Source organism: Lingula anatina, chromosome 10, assembly GCF_051362555.1.
Source record: "Lingula anatina isolate TDL-2025a chromosome 10, LinAna3.0, whole genome shotgun sequence".
NCBI classification, from domain to species: domain Eukaryota; kingdom Metazoa; phylum Brachiopoda; class Lingulata; order Lingulida; family Lingulidae; genus Lingula; species Lingula anatina.
The window spans coordinates 16,273,366-16,291,640 of record NC_141776.1 but is presented as its reverse complement, the minus strand read 5'-3'; the positions used below and the strand labels follow the sequence as shown (position 1 = coordinate 16,291,640).

General features: G+C 37.6%; 2 protein-coding genes across 2 annotated transcripts; one reads left to right on the top strand and one right to left on the bottom strand.

The window, feature by feature from the left end:
- The first annotated feature begins 2,272 nt into the window (after positions 1 to 2,272).
- Positions 2,273 to 18,265, top strand: LOC106152916 (uncharacterized). The gene is made up of 13 exons (XM_013526659.2): positions 2,273 to 2,433; positions 3,225 to 3,375; positions 3,602 to 3,777; positions 5,688 to 5,795; positions 7,053 to 7,211; positions 8,082 to 8,163; positions 8,483 to 8,568; positions 8,984 to 9,178; positions 15,640 to 15,732; positions 15,987 to 16,107; positions 16,432 to 16,580; positions 16,960 to 17,063; positions 17,561 to 18,265. Exons 2-13 carry the CDS (start codon positions 3,246 to 3,248, stop codon positions 17,898 to 17,900), a joined length of 1,743 nt encoding a protein of 580 aa, XP_013382113.1. The 5' UTR covers positions 2,273 to 2,433; positions 3,225 to 3,245; the 3' UTR covers positions 17,901 to 18,265.
- Positions 9,259 to 14,717, bottom strand: LOC106152915 (uncharacterized). Its single transcript, XM_013526658.2, has 7 exons — positions 14,062 to 14,717; positions 13,581 to 13,686; positions 12,290 to 12,455; positions 11,544 to 11,810; positions 11,028 to 11,177; positions 10,354 to 10,438; positions 9,259 to 10,089 (listed from the first exon to the last, which is right to left on the bottom strand). The coding sequence occupies exons 1-7, from the start codon at positions 14,505 to 14,507 to the stop codon at positions 9,393 to 9,395; spliced, it is 1,917 nt and encodes a 638-aa protein (XP_013382112.2). The 5' UTR covers positions 14,508 to 14,717; the 3' UTR covers positions 9,259 to 9,392.
- Positions 18,266 to 18,275: the final 10 nt, after the last annotated feature.

Below are 18,275 nucleotides of genomic sequence, written 5' to 3'. Positions count from 1 at the left end.
AGTTTCTTGTCATAATCATAACTCTAAAGATCGTGATGAATTATCGTGATCACCATCGCAGTGTACACTGGTGATGACATTTAGTCACGTACGCTAGTACCTCATTTATCGACGAAAAAAGTATGATTAACTCCGGGCTGACTCTGCATTTTTAAAGATTAACTTGTTTGTCCCAATCATCCCTTTAACGCCGATTGTCTGGAAATTGTGTTGTTCTTTATGACCGGGGTCAAACGACGTGGGATGATCTGTCCTAAAACGCAGACACCTAACATGTAGTTTCAGTTTTGCTGTGATAAAATTTACCTGCTAATGAACGTTGAATAACCTCGGTACATGTATGTGCTAGGGCTACAGTGCATAAAATCACAGCAGCTACACCAGAATTCGCATAAATTTGATCCCGAAAAGTATGAAAGTTTGAGTAACCCAAAACTACGTGCTAGGTAATGTTTACACTTATTTCAGCTAATACTCAAGACAAAATGTGCATCAGATTTGCTCCAGGTATGAAGACATGACTTGCACGGTGTCTATTATGTAGTGCGTTTTTTTTTCTTTTTTTTTTTTTTTTTTTTTTTTTGTGTGAAATTTAATCAGTGGTTGACATATTGTGAGATACCCCTGTTCACGGATGTTGAACATCTATTTCGACTGTTTACACGGGTTGCGGTATAAAGGATGTGAATAATTTTTAAAGACAATGACACTGCATTTCTCAGCTAACGCACTTGTCACACTGACTATCAGTAATATAACCAGATCCCGGATGTTAGGATTTGGGGGGGGGGGAAAGGGGGGGGGTTACAGAGTATGTCGACAACGGGTTCTTAGTCTCAATTCCCTGCAATATTTCCCATCTTGATGAACTAATAATAATAATAATAATAATAATAATAATAATAATAATAATAATAATAATAATAATGAAGAAGAAGAAAATATAAAATAACCACGAGTGAATATCTAAAAATACCTGACCCTTACTCGACCTCCAATAATCTCTCCGGTCACTCCGACACGGCTGTCGATACAATGTATTGACATAAGAAATCGATACATCGATATATATCGCAATCAAAGACAGGCTACCTACCACGGTAGTGGAAGTCACAGGTAATGAACTGCCTTCCTGTGGGAGATTGATCGAGGTACGAATGAGATCTGCACATAACAGATAGACCTCTTCTCATTGTAAAAGGTGTTTGTAGTGAGGCTTTCATGCAGTAATGTAAAGGGTTGTATGATGGGAATCTGAATACTAACATTTGTATTATTCTTGTCCTAGTTTCTTCTTCTCTTATAGAAGAGATTTATCATTTATGATGTGCAGGTTTGTGGTTTATTCCCCAACAGTATTGATTTGTGACAATTTGTACTTTTTCTTTATATGAATTGTTTTTGTTTTTTCTTTCTTTCCTCATATCTTCAAATTTGACATTATATTGCTTCCATTAATCTTTCTTTTTTTACCCTCACAAACACAGCCATTACCGTTTAGACCTATTGTATCTGAGCAAACTATCCCAGGTCACTTAAAGGTCGAAAGTTTTTACTTAAAGAAGCGACCTTATAGCAAGCTTCACACCACCATATTTCTACTGTGTACACAATATTAACTATTAATATATCCAAAGTCTCGGTCTATTCGCTCAGCTTTGGTGGCATTTCTTTCGGAATAATCAGATTTGTCAAGTTGATTCCAAACAAAGGATTTATTGGCATTACAATTAATGATATTATGCTGGCGGTTTAATAATTAAAAGAAATCGGTAGATGCCGATTCAGAAGCGGTATGGTATTGATATACCGCTGATACCGGCTACTGGTGGGGACCATTTCAAAATATAAAAATTATAGTAATTACATATGATATGATCTTAAATATATATACATCATGTACTAGTCAGTATTTATCCAAACAAAGTAATAGGGTTATTAGTAATAAAAGTATACTTATTAAGTGAGAGAATTATTAATTAATTAATTTATTTATTCATAATAATGGATGATGAGATCAATAATGTAATATCTTTTAAGTTATAATTGACAAAATGTATTGCTGCGATAATTGCCCCCTTTTCATTTGGACATTACACACTTTTATCTATTTCATTTTCCCCGTCACCAACTCATTTTCTTTCCTGCTCATAAATCTCACTTTCAGTCAGTTATGTTTTCATTATTTACGTTTATTATTCCTAGATCGAGGCGACAATTCGGAGACCGACTGCATGAAGCGATATTTCCCTTTGAAAAGCATAAACTACATCTGACACGCTCCCTTGTTTTGTTAGCGTTATGGATACTCCAATAAAGAAAAAAATCAATGTGACTAGCTACCGTCCCGCTTGTGTAGTTCGAACCGCTCAGTAGGACAGGGATTACAGTCGGGAGATTAGGAATTATGTATTCCATACCTTGAACTAAACGGTAAGCTTCTTTTTTGGTAGCATTTGTGTGATAATTCTTCAATACAATTTCGTGGCAACACAACTTCTCGTTGGTTACATTAGTAAAGGTCTTACTATTGATTTTAGACGAATTTCGTACTGTGTAGTACGTATTTAGTTTCGCAGTCACTTTAAACTGATAATTATCAGAAATTTGTCAGAAATATCGTATATTAAGGGAAAACAAAACGCCAGTTCCTTACAACAAAGTAAACTGACAATCAAAGACATTTAATTTTCTTTAAATATAGATGTTTGTTCATTTTTATAGTTCGTTTTATCTATAATTCACTTTTTCCTTATTGCATCTTTTCTTGTATTAGTTTTGTGCCTAAATAATTTTGAACCGGATATTCTTTCTATTTCATTTTTTATATTGATTCGAGAACGCTTTTACATTTTTCAAATACACACAGATAAAAAGCATTCACACATTTTATCAAGCGATTCCTATCTACGTTTTTTTTCTGTTTTGCTCTTAAAATACCTAAAGTGTCCTAGCTTGTTTCTGGGGAAGGGTTTCCTAGATTCTCTGACACTTAATACAAAAGCCAAGCACGTGTGGTCAGCTCCCAATGTTATTAATTTATTTAATATTATCAAATATTTTCCATTACAATTTCTGTTAATAATGGTTACGATTATTGCTTTTCTTATTGCTGTTTTATTACACTGGTCACGATACCATCCACGCTACGGGTACGGGCAGGCGAAATTTACGAATTGTTTTATAATTTTTTTTGTATAATTTTCCTCTTTTATTTTCCTCAGCCACGTCTCCCGTGAATCTCGATGGCGGCTGCGGTGGCCGCTAAGCACCAGGCGTACAGGAGTCTGCGGGAACTGCCCGTCAACGTGTACTTCGGAGATGATGAACAGTATGACACCGACCTTGACACTGAGCACGTGCTGGCTGAACAAGGTATGTACACGCGTGGAGGGTGTTCTTTCTGAAAACTGCCCTAAAAATATTAAAAAGCGACTGTGCCATGATTTATAGAAAAGCTCAAGTGCAAAAATGGTATCTTCGAAGGGGTGGGGGAAGCATTTTGATTTTGGTCAAACTATGGATGAAAATAAAACACTCGTCTTTCCAACTTACACACTACGCGTATCTAATATCTCGAATTTTGCCACCTTTTTTACAGAAATTCCCAAGGTAGACGACTCCTATATCGGAGCCAGCAGGTACACGGCAGCATGTAAGTTCCACGAGATCATACCTCAATCCAAGATACTGGACAGCCTCCCTGGGACGGTAATAAACATACGGAACCGCACCCTGGGGTCCAAGCATATCAAGGCGTTAGCAGAGGCGCTGAAGGTGGGTAAAAAGCTTTCAAGTGTGTTTAAGCAGACGCACGCGCAAACAGGCGCATTTCATCTCTCTAACTACTCTCAAACACGTACAAAAATAATTTAAGCTGCTTTAATAGTAAACACATAAAGAGACGAAGACTGATAAGATATTCTTTGGAAGGATTATCAGTTAAATCAAGTTTTATTTGCTAAATCTAAAGATTTTATATCTTTTCTGTTTTTACTGGAGCCCTACCACTGGAGTCGATTCTTATTTTTTAGAAAATTATATTTCCATGAATTTCCATGCATCCCTTTTTTATTTCTGGTAAGAATTATAGGCCTGACATTGGAATTGAGTCTTAAGTTTACAAATCTTTAGATAGGAAATTATTTCACAATTTCGCTCCCATCTATTCACTTGCGTATCACCATTTTGCCCTAAGAACAAACAGACGATCACTGATAAACCGCCATGTTGTTTTACTTTTCAAGACAAATAGGCCGACAAGTGCGCGTTGATTAATATTTCAAATTCCCCCTTTAACGTGTCGTATCAAATTTGGGACCGTTGTTTAAATCTCTTTGCCTATTTCTTTCAACATGTTTACCTTAGATTGTATGTCAAGATCTATAAACAATCATCTTCATTCTGATGTTAGTTTTTAATCCATTTCATCAGTTTGCCTAATGGATATTACGTTGATGAAATGCATTATTTATAAGCACACTTAACAGGTAAACTGGAAGGCTTTTGTCATAACTGTCACTCAAAGGTTGATGTAGAAGCCATGAAAACACTCTGGATACAAAAAGTCCACATACGCCCTAATCGCTGTAAAAATACTGAATACTTTTTTTTAAAAAAAAGTCGATGATCTTTCATACAGTGCACACTAGTGATAACGGTAATAAGTGCAGTCATAACAGCTGTCCAAAAAGGAAATATTCGAAATCAGAAATTATTTATATGTTTTCTGAACAATGGCACAGTTTTATACAGCCGCTTTTCATAAAATCTACTCACTGCATCAGATTAGGCTATACCAGGGGCGGATCCAGGATAATATGAAGGGGGGGGGATCCACGGATGTGAAACCTTCCCCCCCCCCTTGACATCGCATTTTTGAGGGCGAAGGGTGTCATTTGGTGCAGTTTTGAACTCTGTTCAGTTAGTCAAAATTCTAATTTCAAGAGGGGACCATTGGTGTGATTTTTTTTCAGAAATCGAAGGGGGGGGGGGGTCAGGACTCCCCTGACACCCCCTAAATCCGCCACTGTATACTGTACTCATTTTAAATTCCTCTTGTATCAGTACGATACTCATGATAAAGCGGTTGTTTTGAGCACAAATCATTTGCAGCCCTGATAAACATAAAAATCTTCTTGTTTACGACTGATCGACCATTGTGATGATATTAAGAAGTAGTGTTTTCGATATACCAATTACATTAACGAGCGTAAACACGATTTGACATGTAAACACCTGTTGCAAAAAGGGTCACATCTAATTGAAGTACTCACGGTCTTTATTGGAAAAGAGTAGTCATAGGTCAATCCGTTACAAAAATTATAATCGAAATACCTGACATCTTTCTGGAATTTTTTTTAGATGCGGCATGTACATAATCACAATTAACATTATTTCAGAAAACAAAACAAAACAAAAAATCTAAACATGGTAACCATCATTCACGCTGTCTCTATCACTTTGGTCCTTCTACTGCTACGTTATTTTTAAATTTTCTTAAATATACCTTCGGAAAAAAGGGCGCTGTGATATTATTTCTTTCTTTCATTTTCCATATTTGATTTTACTTGTTTTTTGAGGGGCTAGGAGTTAAAGTTCATCAGAAAATGCATTTTAGCTCTATTAATTGTAAGATTTCCATATTTTGTTTCTTATTCTTAATAATCTTCTTCCTCCTGTTTTAGAAAAACACGACCGTCCAGGTGCTGATATTAGAGGGGAACACTATGGAAGGCGAGGGGATCCAGGAAGTCTGCGAGATGCTCACAGAAAACGACTTTATCACGGAAGTGGTCAGTACACGAAATTGTCGAGTTATAAGTCATGTAATACCAAACCCAATATAGAGGTGCAAATGGGTTTATAGGCACGTCTTAAAATATTTAGTGCACAGATTGCACTGTGTTTGATTATTTCTGGGTTCCTCATGAAGAAGTTTGTGTCAAAGTTTCACTCTCCTGGAACCATGAATAAGAAAAAATAATAATTCATCGTCTAGCCCCAAAAAAGGAGCATACGTTTAGAGATTTAAATCCGTAGCCTTCACTCTTTTCTCTATCATATTTTTCTTTAGAATTAGATATGCATTTGGCTCATTGTTTAGATGAGGTGTATGTCTATGTAATAACAAAAGTGAAAAGATGGCCATGTTTGCTGATCGAATCATTAAATCCATATTTCATAAAAAATGCATGCCGTATAGACGTAACCTTTGCCAAACTGTAGAACAATATGAGACCAATGCCTTTTTATTAAGAAGAACAGTAGCGTTAAGTAAACATTTAGAATTCAATACTAATTGATTAACTGAAGGTAGGGCATTGTTGGAGGTGGGCAAGATTTCAGTTTATGCAATCAAGAGTGCATTAATCCCAGTTTAAAAAACACCCTGTTATTATTGAAAACACAAATTATAGGGGTAAATTTCGGTTCGGATATGTTTTAATTGAGCTTCAATTACTTTCGATGACTGTTTCGAATGAGGCGGAAAAATATCAGTAACAACAAATATCGATAAAAACGAAAAGAATAAAGTTGTCAATATGTTTCATGCAATTTGGTCTACCGAAGCACTTGACATATTCAATATACGTGACAACTGGATTAAAATATTTATGGAAAGACTATTTTAATTTCTATCGCTTTTGTGCAACACGTGTGTTTCCATAAGTCACAGGCTGGCTGTGTTAATAACAGCGGGATTGTATCACTGACGTGGTCTTTTACAAATGAATGCAATGACAGAAGGCTGATAAAGATTTATCGAACAAAAATAATTGCGGCAAAATATATAATTTTATTTCATTCTACATGTACATGTACGGTATTTACAACATTTATATCCCCGTTTTACACATAGGCTTACCTTGCACAGTCGACCCTAAACGAAATTGTGTGTGTGTAAGTGTGTGTGCGCGTGTGTGTGCGTACGCGCGTGCATGCATGTGCGTGTGCGTGTGTCTGTGTGTGAACACCCCAGTGCCTATGTTCAATCATTCACTCCACTTGTTGTCGCAATTATTAAGAAAAGAAGTTTTACTTTTTTTCAGAACTTGAGTCGAAACCGTCTTGGCAGTCGGCATTCCCTGCTCAATGGTCCATACTATATCAGTGATATGATGAGAAAGAACAACACCCTCACCCATCTGGATCTCTCCTATAACGACCTCACCGAGAACGACGCCATGTTTATAGCGTTTGGGATGGAGGTGTGTATAGAACTAGTACTGCAGTGGATATAATGATATGAGAGATGAGATGTGACTTGGGTCTCACTGTTCCTTCACCCCACCCCCTCTCTCTCTCTCTCTCTCTCTCTCTCTCACACACACACACACACACACAGAGGCCAGGCCCGTAGCCAAGGGGTTCGGGAGGTTCGAAAGAAGCCCCCTTTTTTGCTGGGAAAAGGTCCCCTCTGGGTAAAATAACTCTCCCTTTTGAAATTGCTGGCTACGGGCCTGCACACACACACACACACACACACACACACACACACATCTCTCTCTCTCTCTCTCTCTCTCTCTCTCTCTCTCTCACGCACACTTTCTCTGTCACAAACACTTTCTACGCAAATATGATGAAAAAAGTCAAAGCATTGTAAATTGTTAAGCACCCAACGACCACCCAACGTGAATGAATCGATACAAATGAAGATATTCCGTTGTAATTTATATATGACGTCCTGACAAAGCGGTGCATTGCATGTCAATACATTTATTATTTAGCCTGTTGTCAAAGTACGTTGTTTTTGTGCAAGTTAATATATCTTTTTTGTGGAAATGCCTTTTATCTCAAATACATTTCATCTATTGGAGATAGTGGGGATATTGTCATCATAAAAGCGAAAGAGAGCACAAAAGAACATATATTGTTTTTTCAACATCACTGACATATAATCTAAGAACTTTATTATTTGTTGCAAATAGATGCAGTGTTAAATGGAGACATTCTGAATTTTTGTGTGGTAAATACGGAATAATTATCAATTACAACACGAAGCAATTATATCTTCTACCCTTTGTCAGAAAGCATCTTTTCTGAAATTCCATCAAAACATTTCTTTTTGAATCTTTCAGGGAAACTTTAGAATATCGCATTTAAACCTCAGCCATAATGACTTCGAGGAAGGCGGCGCTCAGTATATTGGAAAAGCGCTCAGTAAGTTATGATTTGATTTTTTTTTAAGTTAAAACTTAAATTAAGACTTGAAACATAGAATACTATTCTTTGTATGCAGCACGGGTTTTTGTGAATAGATTTTCTTAAAAGAACATTTATTCTATATGGTAGGGCAGTCGGATTGCTTTAGGAAGAGCTAGTCACGTTTGATAGCGTAAAATTCGCTCGCGTCATCTTAAAAATTAACAAGTTTTATAACATTGTGGAGTAGAGCCACTTTTCAAAATTCATTTAAATTTGACAGTGTAGATTAACTTACTTCGTCTTTAAATACATGTCATGCTTTTTGTTATTTCAGTGGAAAATCGCTCAATAGAAACGCTCAACCTCAGTTGGAATCATATCAGGAGAAAAGGTGCTGTTATTATTGCGCGTGCGTTACAGGTGAGATGGCGCAGTAATATAACTGTTGGACACGTAGACTTACACGTACTGCTTGTTGATCCAAATGCTTTAGTGACACTGACCGGGCTAGGAGGGAAGGGGTTAAGATATCAAATGCATTTATTAAGTAACGGTAGTGATATAAGTAAATATAGAGGAGTGGGTTTGGTGGGGTAAAGATGTTGAATATTAAGAAAAAGTGGTAGATGAAAGCAAATAAATGAATGGGACTGTTAATGAAATTCAATGTGGTACACGCACGGCACACTAACTCAAAAAATTAATAAGAAGAATGTTGAATATATAAATAAAATAATAAATGGTAGATGGAATAATTTGGAATAAAGTAAAAAATGAAGCATACTCAAATTTCTTAATAAAACTGACAAAATGTATTTATCTCTACATTCTTCAGTCAAACAAAAATCTGACCCACGTGGATCTCTCGTGGAATGGGTTCGGTTACGAAGGTGCTTTGGCTCTGGGTCAAGCCCTGAAGCGGAACAAGTATATGAAAGAGCTGGATATCACCAATAACAGGATCAACTGGGCCGGGGCGCAGTTCCTGGCCAACGGCATTAAGAAGAACGAAACCTTGGAGACGCTCAGGGTGAGTGGCTGCCAGAATGACCTGGTGAACCGTCTTTTTTTTTTTTTTTTTTTTTTTTTTACAAAAGCCGAACAAGTTAATTTCCTTGTACATAAACGACAAATTTAATTCTGTATAATAATTATATGCAATATATACATTTCTGAATTATAATTCACATATAGTTAAAAATAGGTACCCGCCACTGAGTTATAATTGAATTAATATGCGTTCATCACGCTTTATGAGGAAAATTATCCAAGTCGTCCAGGTAAGACCCTGGCGCTACGTCAAAAAACAACGCACGCCTATTAAAAGCCATCTGTCGAAGGTCAGTTGCTGGGGTGATTACAGTAATGTTTTTATTCAAGGCCCATCTGATTATTGTCGTAGATGTGTCTGTGCGGAACAGCCTCGCAGCAATTTTAATCATTTCACTGCTCAGAACGAGTTCTTTTAATTTTTGGGGACCGAAGAAGTTGCGCGCCATGAAACGCATGCCGTGCTGGTTGCAGAAATCCCTCAACTCCGTGTTGCGATAAGTAATATCGAACTTAGCGTGGACAACTGAAACCCGGATTTTGGCCGAAGCAACCAGCCGTTGTACTTGTGAAATCTTAAAACCGCTAAGCCCAAGAGAACGAATAGTTCCAGCGTCGTGAAGTTCTTCTAATATTTCCCAACCACCTGGGCGCGCTTCACATCCTTCCTGATCTTTGTCACATATCGGCGCTCGAAAAAGAACCAAATCCACGTAGTCTGTCTTTAGTCTCTCCATTGATCTTTTGATCGATTTTCTAACGGCGTCTCCTTCCAAAGTGGAGTCAAGTTTGACAACTACGAAAACGTCTTCACGTTTGCAGTGTTGGTTATCAGCTAAAATTGACCCCAAAGCGTCTTCGCTGTCGTCGTCTGGGTCCGTGAGGAAAAGTCTGGAGATTGGAAAAAACATGACAAAATCTAAGTCAAAAAGATTTTTTAAATGAAACAAAAACCAATCAATATAAAAAAACATTTTACAGGATAAAATTTAGAACGTAAAGCAACCGTCTTCGGCGGACATATCACCTTTATATGTCTTGGTTTGGGGTAAAAAAAATCCATAAATATAAGCAGAGTAAATTAACGCACACGAGATAGTTTAAGGCATTTGGTGATAATCATATTTTCAAAAGGTGATGAATTATCCGCCTTACCTGTATCCGAGCAGCAAGGCGTGCCGTACAGTCGTCCCTAACTGTTCTTTACCTAGCCTCGTGAGGCTTAAACCCTGGACCGGCACTGTGGAATAGATAAAAATTAAACATCTCATTTTGGGGGAAATACATGATAATCTCAAATCTACGAGTTTGATGGGGATAAAAGTGCACACATACGTACACTCATACAAAGAAGCGACCACACCGAGGAAATAGTGACTTTCTTATGATGTTTACAACATTATTGTCTGCTATCTTCTGATAAAATAGGGCTGCACATGAAATGTATCTACACAATATGTTGATAACATACAAAACATCAAAGTCACTGGCTGTGAAAATACTTAGGGCAGCTACTATATATATATATATATATATATATATATATATATATATATATATATATAAGGTGGTTATTTAGTCCTCCTGTGGTACTCATCTAATCGCTGACTGAAAGGACAGCGAGTGATCGACAGCAAGGAAAGCAAAAGGAAAGCATAAAATCTAATACAGACAGATGGCTTCTAATAATTGAAAAGGAAAGCATAAAATCTAATAAAGACATCATAAAAATGATTTTTAAACTCCCTTCCCGAAGCCTACCACCCTGAACAAGTCGTCTTTGCTTTGCTCTTGTATACCAAAAACAGTAAGTTTATATGTTCACGTACTGCTATGTCCACTCTGTAACAGCGTCGTGACCGATGTTTTCATCTCTGTCTGTTTTTCTTCATGAATCAGAAGTCGGGGATAGATGTCTTTGTACTTCTCCACCACTGCGCTGTATGGAATGTTGTCAGTTCTTTCGTTGCAAGTTATCTCTGGAATATATTGATAAATGACGGGTTTTTAAAAGAAATTAATGAACTTTAAATATATCAAAAATAAGTTGTTAGGCGTGCCCAAGAGTCACTGAGAGTGGGTATGAGAGGGCTTACATACCACAAACGGTCCTCTTCACTTACGTTTTTCCCCATAATATTTGAACTGAAGTTGACGGTTTTTATCTAACGAGTTTAAATATTTTTTCACTTCATTAATGATCCTTCTTTCAAAAAAAAAAAAAAAAAAAAAAAAAAAAAAAGAGAGAGAGAGAGAGAGAGAGAGAGAGAGAGAGAGAGACGTGTGCAAATTGTCTGCCAAATACAGCAAGTCACTTTCAAATGATCACCAGCAGAATCACCCACCTTTTGGGGTTTGTTTCCTGGCTTCCATGCAGTTTTCTAAAAACTCTATATCATCCGTATCTGGGCACCTGGTGATACACGAAGTGTGATTCAGATAAAGAGCTAGCCCCATGTTAGTGTCTCCCTCCGTGGTGCGGACCTGGTGAAACCACGCCTCCGGGACGTAGAGCATGTCTCCTTCGTTTATTGTGACGTTGTAGATGGCGGCCTTCGAAATATTGGGATATTTGATAAGGTCTACGGCATCGACGTCTGCGGGACACATACCTGTGGAAAGGGTAATGAAATATCAAGGCTGCACTTTACAATATCTAATGTCATGGCCACTTCAAGGCTTTACATGATGCAGTCAATTTTTTTCAATTTTGTAACTAAATTTGAAACCCTTATGGTGTAAAGCTCCGCACCCCTCTTTTTACTTATAAAGGCTACGTGAAATTTACAGCCAAGGTTAGTCAGGGTTCTGCATGGTTACCCGTGCTAAGTAACATGTCTTTACAACAAGTCTGTGTTTTTTGTTCTCCACATCCGCCTTATTTTAAGTGAGTTACAGCATACGTCAATAAGCTGACATTTTAGTTCGTCGCATAGTCTTTCATATACTAGTACTTGGTATGGGATATGGGCTGACTGTACGTGTGTGTGTGTGTGTGTGTGCGTGTGTGTGTGTGTGAGAGGGAGTGTGAGAGAGAGAGAGAGAGAGAGAGAGAGAGGGGGGGGAGAGAAAGAGAGAATTCATTTCATACCTGCATGGTACGGGAACTCTTCTGTGTGGAGGTATTTTCCATCACTGGGCGGTGTCAAAATCCATTGGCGTTTGCCCCTTATTTGGGTATAGAAAATCTCATAGGGGTCGATGTGAACTTCTGTGTTGGTCCATCCAGTGTTAAAGAAAAGAATCATGTCGAGAATCTGGCAAAAGAGATCACACGATCATCAACTATCATAATTATAACATTGTAATTTGAGTTTATTTGAGGTGTTGGAGGAGGTTTATGTGCTTCCATAGCTTCATATAATAGGTAAAGCTACCATAACTTTTAATGATTCTCGTAATGGTAAACTCAAGCATACAATCAAAATATAAAAACTAGCAAAATTCTGTGGTAAGACTAAAAAAAAAAATAGAATAAACACCGTGAGATTCTGCTTGGGCGGAAAGACAGAGACATCACACCAGACATATTAATAACACAATGGGAGTGTATGAACGGAGCATGCTTAACATAAAGGGCTGCATTAATAATACGTATCATTAGAAGAAGGATGATCAAGTAATTGTGGGTGTCTAAAAACATTCATTCATCTTGAGTACTCTTAAGAAATGCTAGGACAGTGCTGATTATAATTACGGTCGTCCAAACAGTTGATCGATGACATGCAATTACACGCTTGGTGGTGAGGAGAAAAGCCTTATTTCACAATTATTGTGTTACTACTTATGTATGTGTATGCTTCCAAGCTGCTTTGCAGACACACTATCGTTTATGTGGATGGTTCGGGACGTCAGGAACATGTACTATTCTCGACCCGATTGGTCGGCAAGGCGAGACCAGATGTCGAGAAATAACATACAGCCCTAAGAAAAATTTCGTCAATATTTCGTGGCGCAGCCAACAACAACACATTCATTTTTAAAGAAAGGAACCTTTATGTTTATACCTCAACATATCTGCTCAAATGAAAATTTCATGATATGTAAAGGGGTGAAATCACCTGTTGAAAAAAAAATCAATTTTTCTGTTGCTCAGCTAGAGTGCATGAAATGTATGGTATCTCGTCGTCTGCTACGGAGAACGGCCATTCTAGCTTGCGAGTGACGCACGCGTGCAACCACCTCACAGGGCTTATGCTTATGATTTATAAAATCACACCATTAACTCTATTACATGTGTTTTTTTTCCTAATAATATGAATAACACCTTGCATAGAAAATATCAACAAAAAATTGTTTTACAATTTTTTTACGCTACAACATACAAGTCCAATCATTGCAAAACGATTGAGTAATATACTCCTGTATTAACAAAATCCTACCATCTTAACATAGGCGTCACAGCCAATGCAGCTAGGCATGGAGAAGTCTTGGGTCATCTCGGGGCATATGTATGCTGTCAAATAGAGTTTTTCTTTCCGATATGCACTGAAATATTAAATAAATGCAATAGATATTTTCGTGCTTTTTATCACAGAAATGAACAATTGGCCATTTTTGGACGATGAGCGCTCCACTGAGAGGCCTAATGTTTCTTAATGTGCATGTACAATATATGTTCTATTGTGGCACGTTATGGGACTAAAATATGTTAATAATTATGTAAACTAACAATAATAATAATAAAAATAATAATAATAATAATAATGATGGTGATGATGATGATGATGATCAAAGGTTTGTGAGATATCTTAATGCTTACAAATATAGTGTGAGTGACTACAGAACTATACTTTTTTTTTCTTTTTAAATATGCTTAGCTGTCTGTTAAAACTTTCATCTACATCGGCACACAGCCCTTACTCAAGAAAGTCCGCCAAGGACATCAACATTTCTGCTGGATGGTGTTCATCTACAACCTTTTTTCTAATGGTATACAGACAATGACCAAACTTCTCCTTTAAGTACTCTTCATTCTTCCACTTCTCCATGGCTGGCCAGTGTTTTAGTCCGCCTCGCACGATCACGGGAACAGACGGATATACATAGTCTTTATAAAACGTTTCTGGGTCCGGAAGGTGGTCGAGCTCAACGATCTCCGTCTCCTTTTCTACGTGGAGCCCAAACCGCTGCATGTGCCCCCTCGGCAAGGGCGTTTCACCGCTGGGAGTTGTTTCGGTGTTAAGATGAACCTCTGTAGAAGTATACGGCGGGTCCAAGCTCGGATTACGGGTGAACGGCAGGTAGATCCAAGCTACGGCGCACAGTACGGGGAAAACACCTATGCAAAGCTTCGTTTTGGTCTCCATTTTGTATAAACAGCCTTAGTATGTACATACAATATATAAAAGTCCATATGGTCGCCTGTCCAACACCAAGTTCCCTTGGTAAAGTAGGCCAAACAGCGCGATCGCTCGTTCCGCGCAGTGACCGTATATCACTTATAACGTGCTTTCCTATTCAGCACTGCTTCTCATGGTTTTTGGGATGTGCTGTTTACTGGCCACGGGTCGCTGCGTCTGAAAGAAAATGATGAGTAGACCTCTGTTCATGCAAATGTAGAATAGCAAAATCACATAAAAGGACCACTTGAGGGGTGCATAGTAAATTTTGTGTTTTATCAAAAAAGTTAAAATAAAATAAAATACGCTTGATTTGTACGGTAGAGATATATATTAAAATTGGTTATCCTGTCTGTTTAAGTCTACAGAAAATCTGATTAGTATTTAGGATACGTTTCAAAACAACCCAACTCAATATGCAGAGATGAAGCGTCAGATGTGCTAAGCGGCCCGTGACGCAATGCTTGGTGAAAGTGGGCGGGACAGCAGCTGAAGCTCTATAATGAAATTTGGAAAGGTGTGCTAAAAGAAGTGGGAGAATTTTAGAGACAGGACCTACCTAGACAAATGACATAAGATATTTTCGTATAAAATCCACAAGGAGATACACATGAATGTCATTTGAATTTTATGTATATACTTACAAACGGGGTTGGTGTGTACTTGACGACTAACAAGTACGGACTGGACGCCCCGACGCGATTCTTGGTTCCTTTTTGTGCAAAATTATAATTTCACCTCTAGCAATGATTGGGAAAATGTTATACATTTTCCCACCATTATCATCTGTTCTTTTAAAAAACCTAGTAATGACCATCGCGACGTAAGCATGAAAACACAATATACCCCATTCCTTTTCCAATTCAAGTCCTATTTATCGCAAATGAAGAAAGTTGATGGAAAGAAAAATCTAACATTATTATGTATATTTTTCTCTCTCTCTCCTTCTCTCTATCTCGTTTTTTTTTTTTTTTTTTTTTTTTGAATGACAATGTTCGTGTGTAAAATACACGTTCACGTTTGTACTCCTTGAGTTCAACAGATCCCACATTTTTAAGAAAATTCGAAAATTTCTGATATTTATGTCTCTCTCATCCAGATTGGCCTGAACCCTATCAGTACAACGGGTGCCTTGGACATCCTGGAGGCCGTCGCAAAGGACAAATGTAACATAACGCTGCTGGACATGAAGGTGCGTTGTGACGTCACACAGGATCGAATGGCGTATATGACGTCATCGTGTGTACCATTGATTTAAAAATATTCTTTGGTCAAATATTTAGATTAGTTACATGTCTTAACCGATTTTGTGAGATGTTATGATAAACAAAATACACTTGATTACATCTTGTTATAAATTTCACGATCCTATTTTATCTAAATATTTATATATATGAATTTTTTTACCTTTTTTTAAATTAACAAAAATACAAATTTGTTGTGCAGGGCGTGCCAGTCATCGGAGAGTTTGACTTCATGTCCTCTACTCTGAAGCAAAGTCGACCAGGATTCAGGTGTATTCACGGCGCCATTGTCCTCTTCCCTGACCCTCTCGGGGAGAGACTCGGTATGTTGTACCAGATGTTTGTTTTTGGTTACTTTTTAAAGGTCTGCTGTTGGTTGAATAAAGGATAGCATTTGCATATCGAAGAATTATAAAAATATTGCCTGCTCAATCATGCAGACACAACAAAGACGTGATTGTAAGCCATACCACAACAATGAATTCAAAGGTCAGCATTATTGAAGACACAAGGCAAAAGAATATTTAGTCGGGGGGAGGGGGGAGGTGACGCGTTTAGTACCAACATCGTTCCATCAAACCTCCTGCAAGCAGTACTGCTTTCAAATTCTTTTCAACAATATTAATGGAGAAAATTGTCTTATACAGCTAAACCAGTGGACCCCATGCGGAAGGTGATAGAGATGATGACCAAACACAAGCTGCGGCCTCTGGAGATGTTCAAGAATTTCGACAAAGAGGGACTGTTTATGATGGGGCACGGTGGCTTCAAGAATAAACTCAAAGATGAAATGAAGGTAACGTGTCGAATCTTAGAACTGAGGACTTCAGGGACTCTTTTTTCCTGGACACTGTCCACTTCTCAGTATATTTATTATTTCGTCACTTACACTGTACATTTATGTCTTTCAGTTTTAAAGCAGAAAATAAAATTTAGAATAAATTATGACGCCATTTGCGTCTTTCTTAGAATTATAGAATTAAAATTTCAGTGTTTATAATTGTACCACCCCTCTTTAAGTTTTAAATAAATCATAAAATATGATATTTAATATAAAAAAGATTTACAAAAAGTTTCTGGTGATCACAATATAATATAATATAATATAATATAATATAATATAATATAATATAATATAATATACATCATGTGCAATATTATCTTGTAATTTTTAGAAAAACGAGATGTTCCTGACACGTGGAGAACTCCAGGAAGTGATTAACCTGATGGAGAACAAGGCAGGGTCAGAGTTCGGAGAGGAGGGCAATCTGAACTTTGTGTAAGTATGGTGATTGAATCGCCTCTGCGGGCAAAATATATGTAGTCCTCTGTTTTCTTGTGCTGAGCTTCGTGGCCCTGCTTGTGTGTGTGTGTGTGTGTGTGTGTGTGTGTGTGTGCGTGCGTGTCATGCATGCATGTTTGTTTGTGCATGTAGCCCTTTCTTTTAAACGTGCTGAAATGATGATTCCTGTCAAGTCATCTTTTGGGAGTTTTTTATATATATATCAGTGGTAAGATGTAATGATAATACCACAGAGTGGCAAACTATTAGACTATCCTTGATGTTTAAGCTTGGAAAGGGCGGATAGATTTCAATTTCAGTCGTCGTGTCATCGCCAAAATGTTAATATATAAAATACCAAGAAGTTACAACAGTTGTAACCCCTTGGAAATACGTAAGTGTACAGTACATATACGTGACGTCATGAATCCCTTATCTTTATTGAGCTTGAATTCAGGGGAATTGTTTACAAACGTCTCTTTTAATTTTTTCAGCAAACTGTCACAGGGTGTAAAAGAACAAAAAAGACAAGAACGCATGGAAAAATCAAAAGCTGCTGCAAAGAAAAAGAAACTGAGAGACTACCATGACAAAATCCTGGGCGCAGAGGAACCGGACCTGCCCCCAGAATCCCCGCCCCCTCCAGAGCTTCGTCCAATGAGCGCGGGTCTCCCAGACCGAGGTTATTCACCCAAGACAACCCGCAGTGGAAGTAAGCCTATCATAGGCTCGAGTACTCCTCGCATGTTCTCTCTACCACGGCCACCTGTGAAGATTCTGTCCATGTCAGACCCACTCGGAGTCAAAAAGGGAAAGAAGAAAAAGAAAAAGTGACGAAACGTAACGAAACGTCTTGTAGATATATTTTGTACACTGACTACTGCTGTGAAAACATTGAAATATTGCATGTATCATTATACACTGTAGCAGTGTACTTGCATGCACCTTGGTACTCGGAATTTGAAGAAAGTGTTGGATCTTGAGATAAGATGGCTGAGGAACAAGAGAGAAATTGTGTGAAGTCACATTTGTAAAGAGAAGCAAAGAGAATATGATTTTCATCGACGAAGACCAGAGACTCATTGTTTGGGTCTTTTTACGCTCGTATTGTGATATAAATGTTATTTTCGTCTAAATGTATTTTGTATTTATGCGAAATGATTACTGGCATGTCGAAAATAAATAAATAAAAATTTAAAGAGGTTTCAG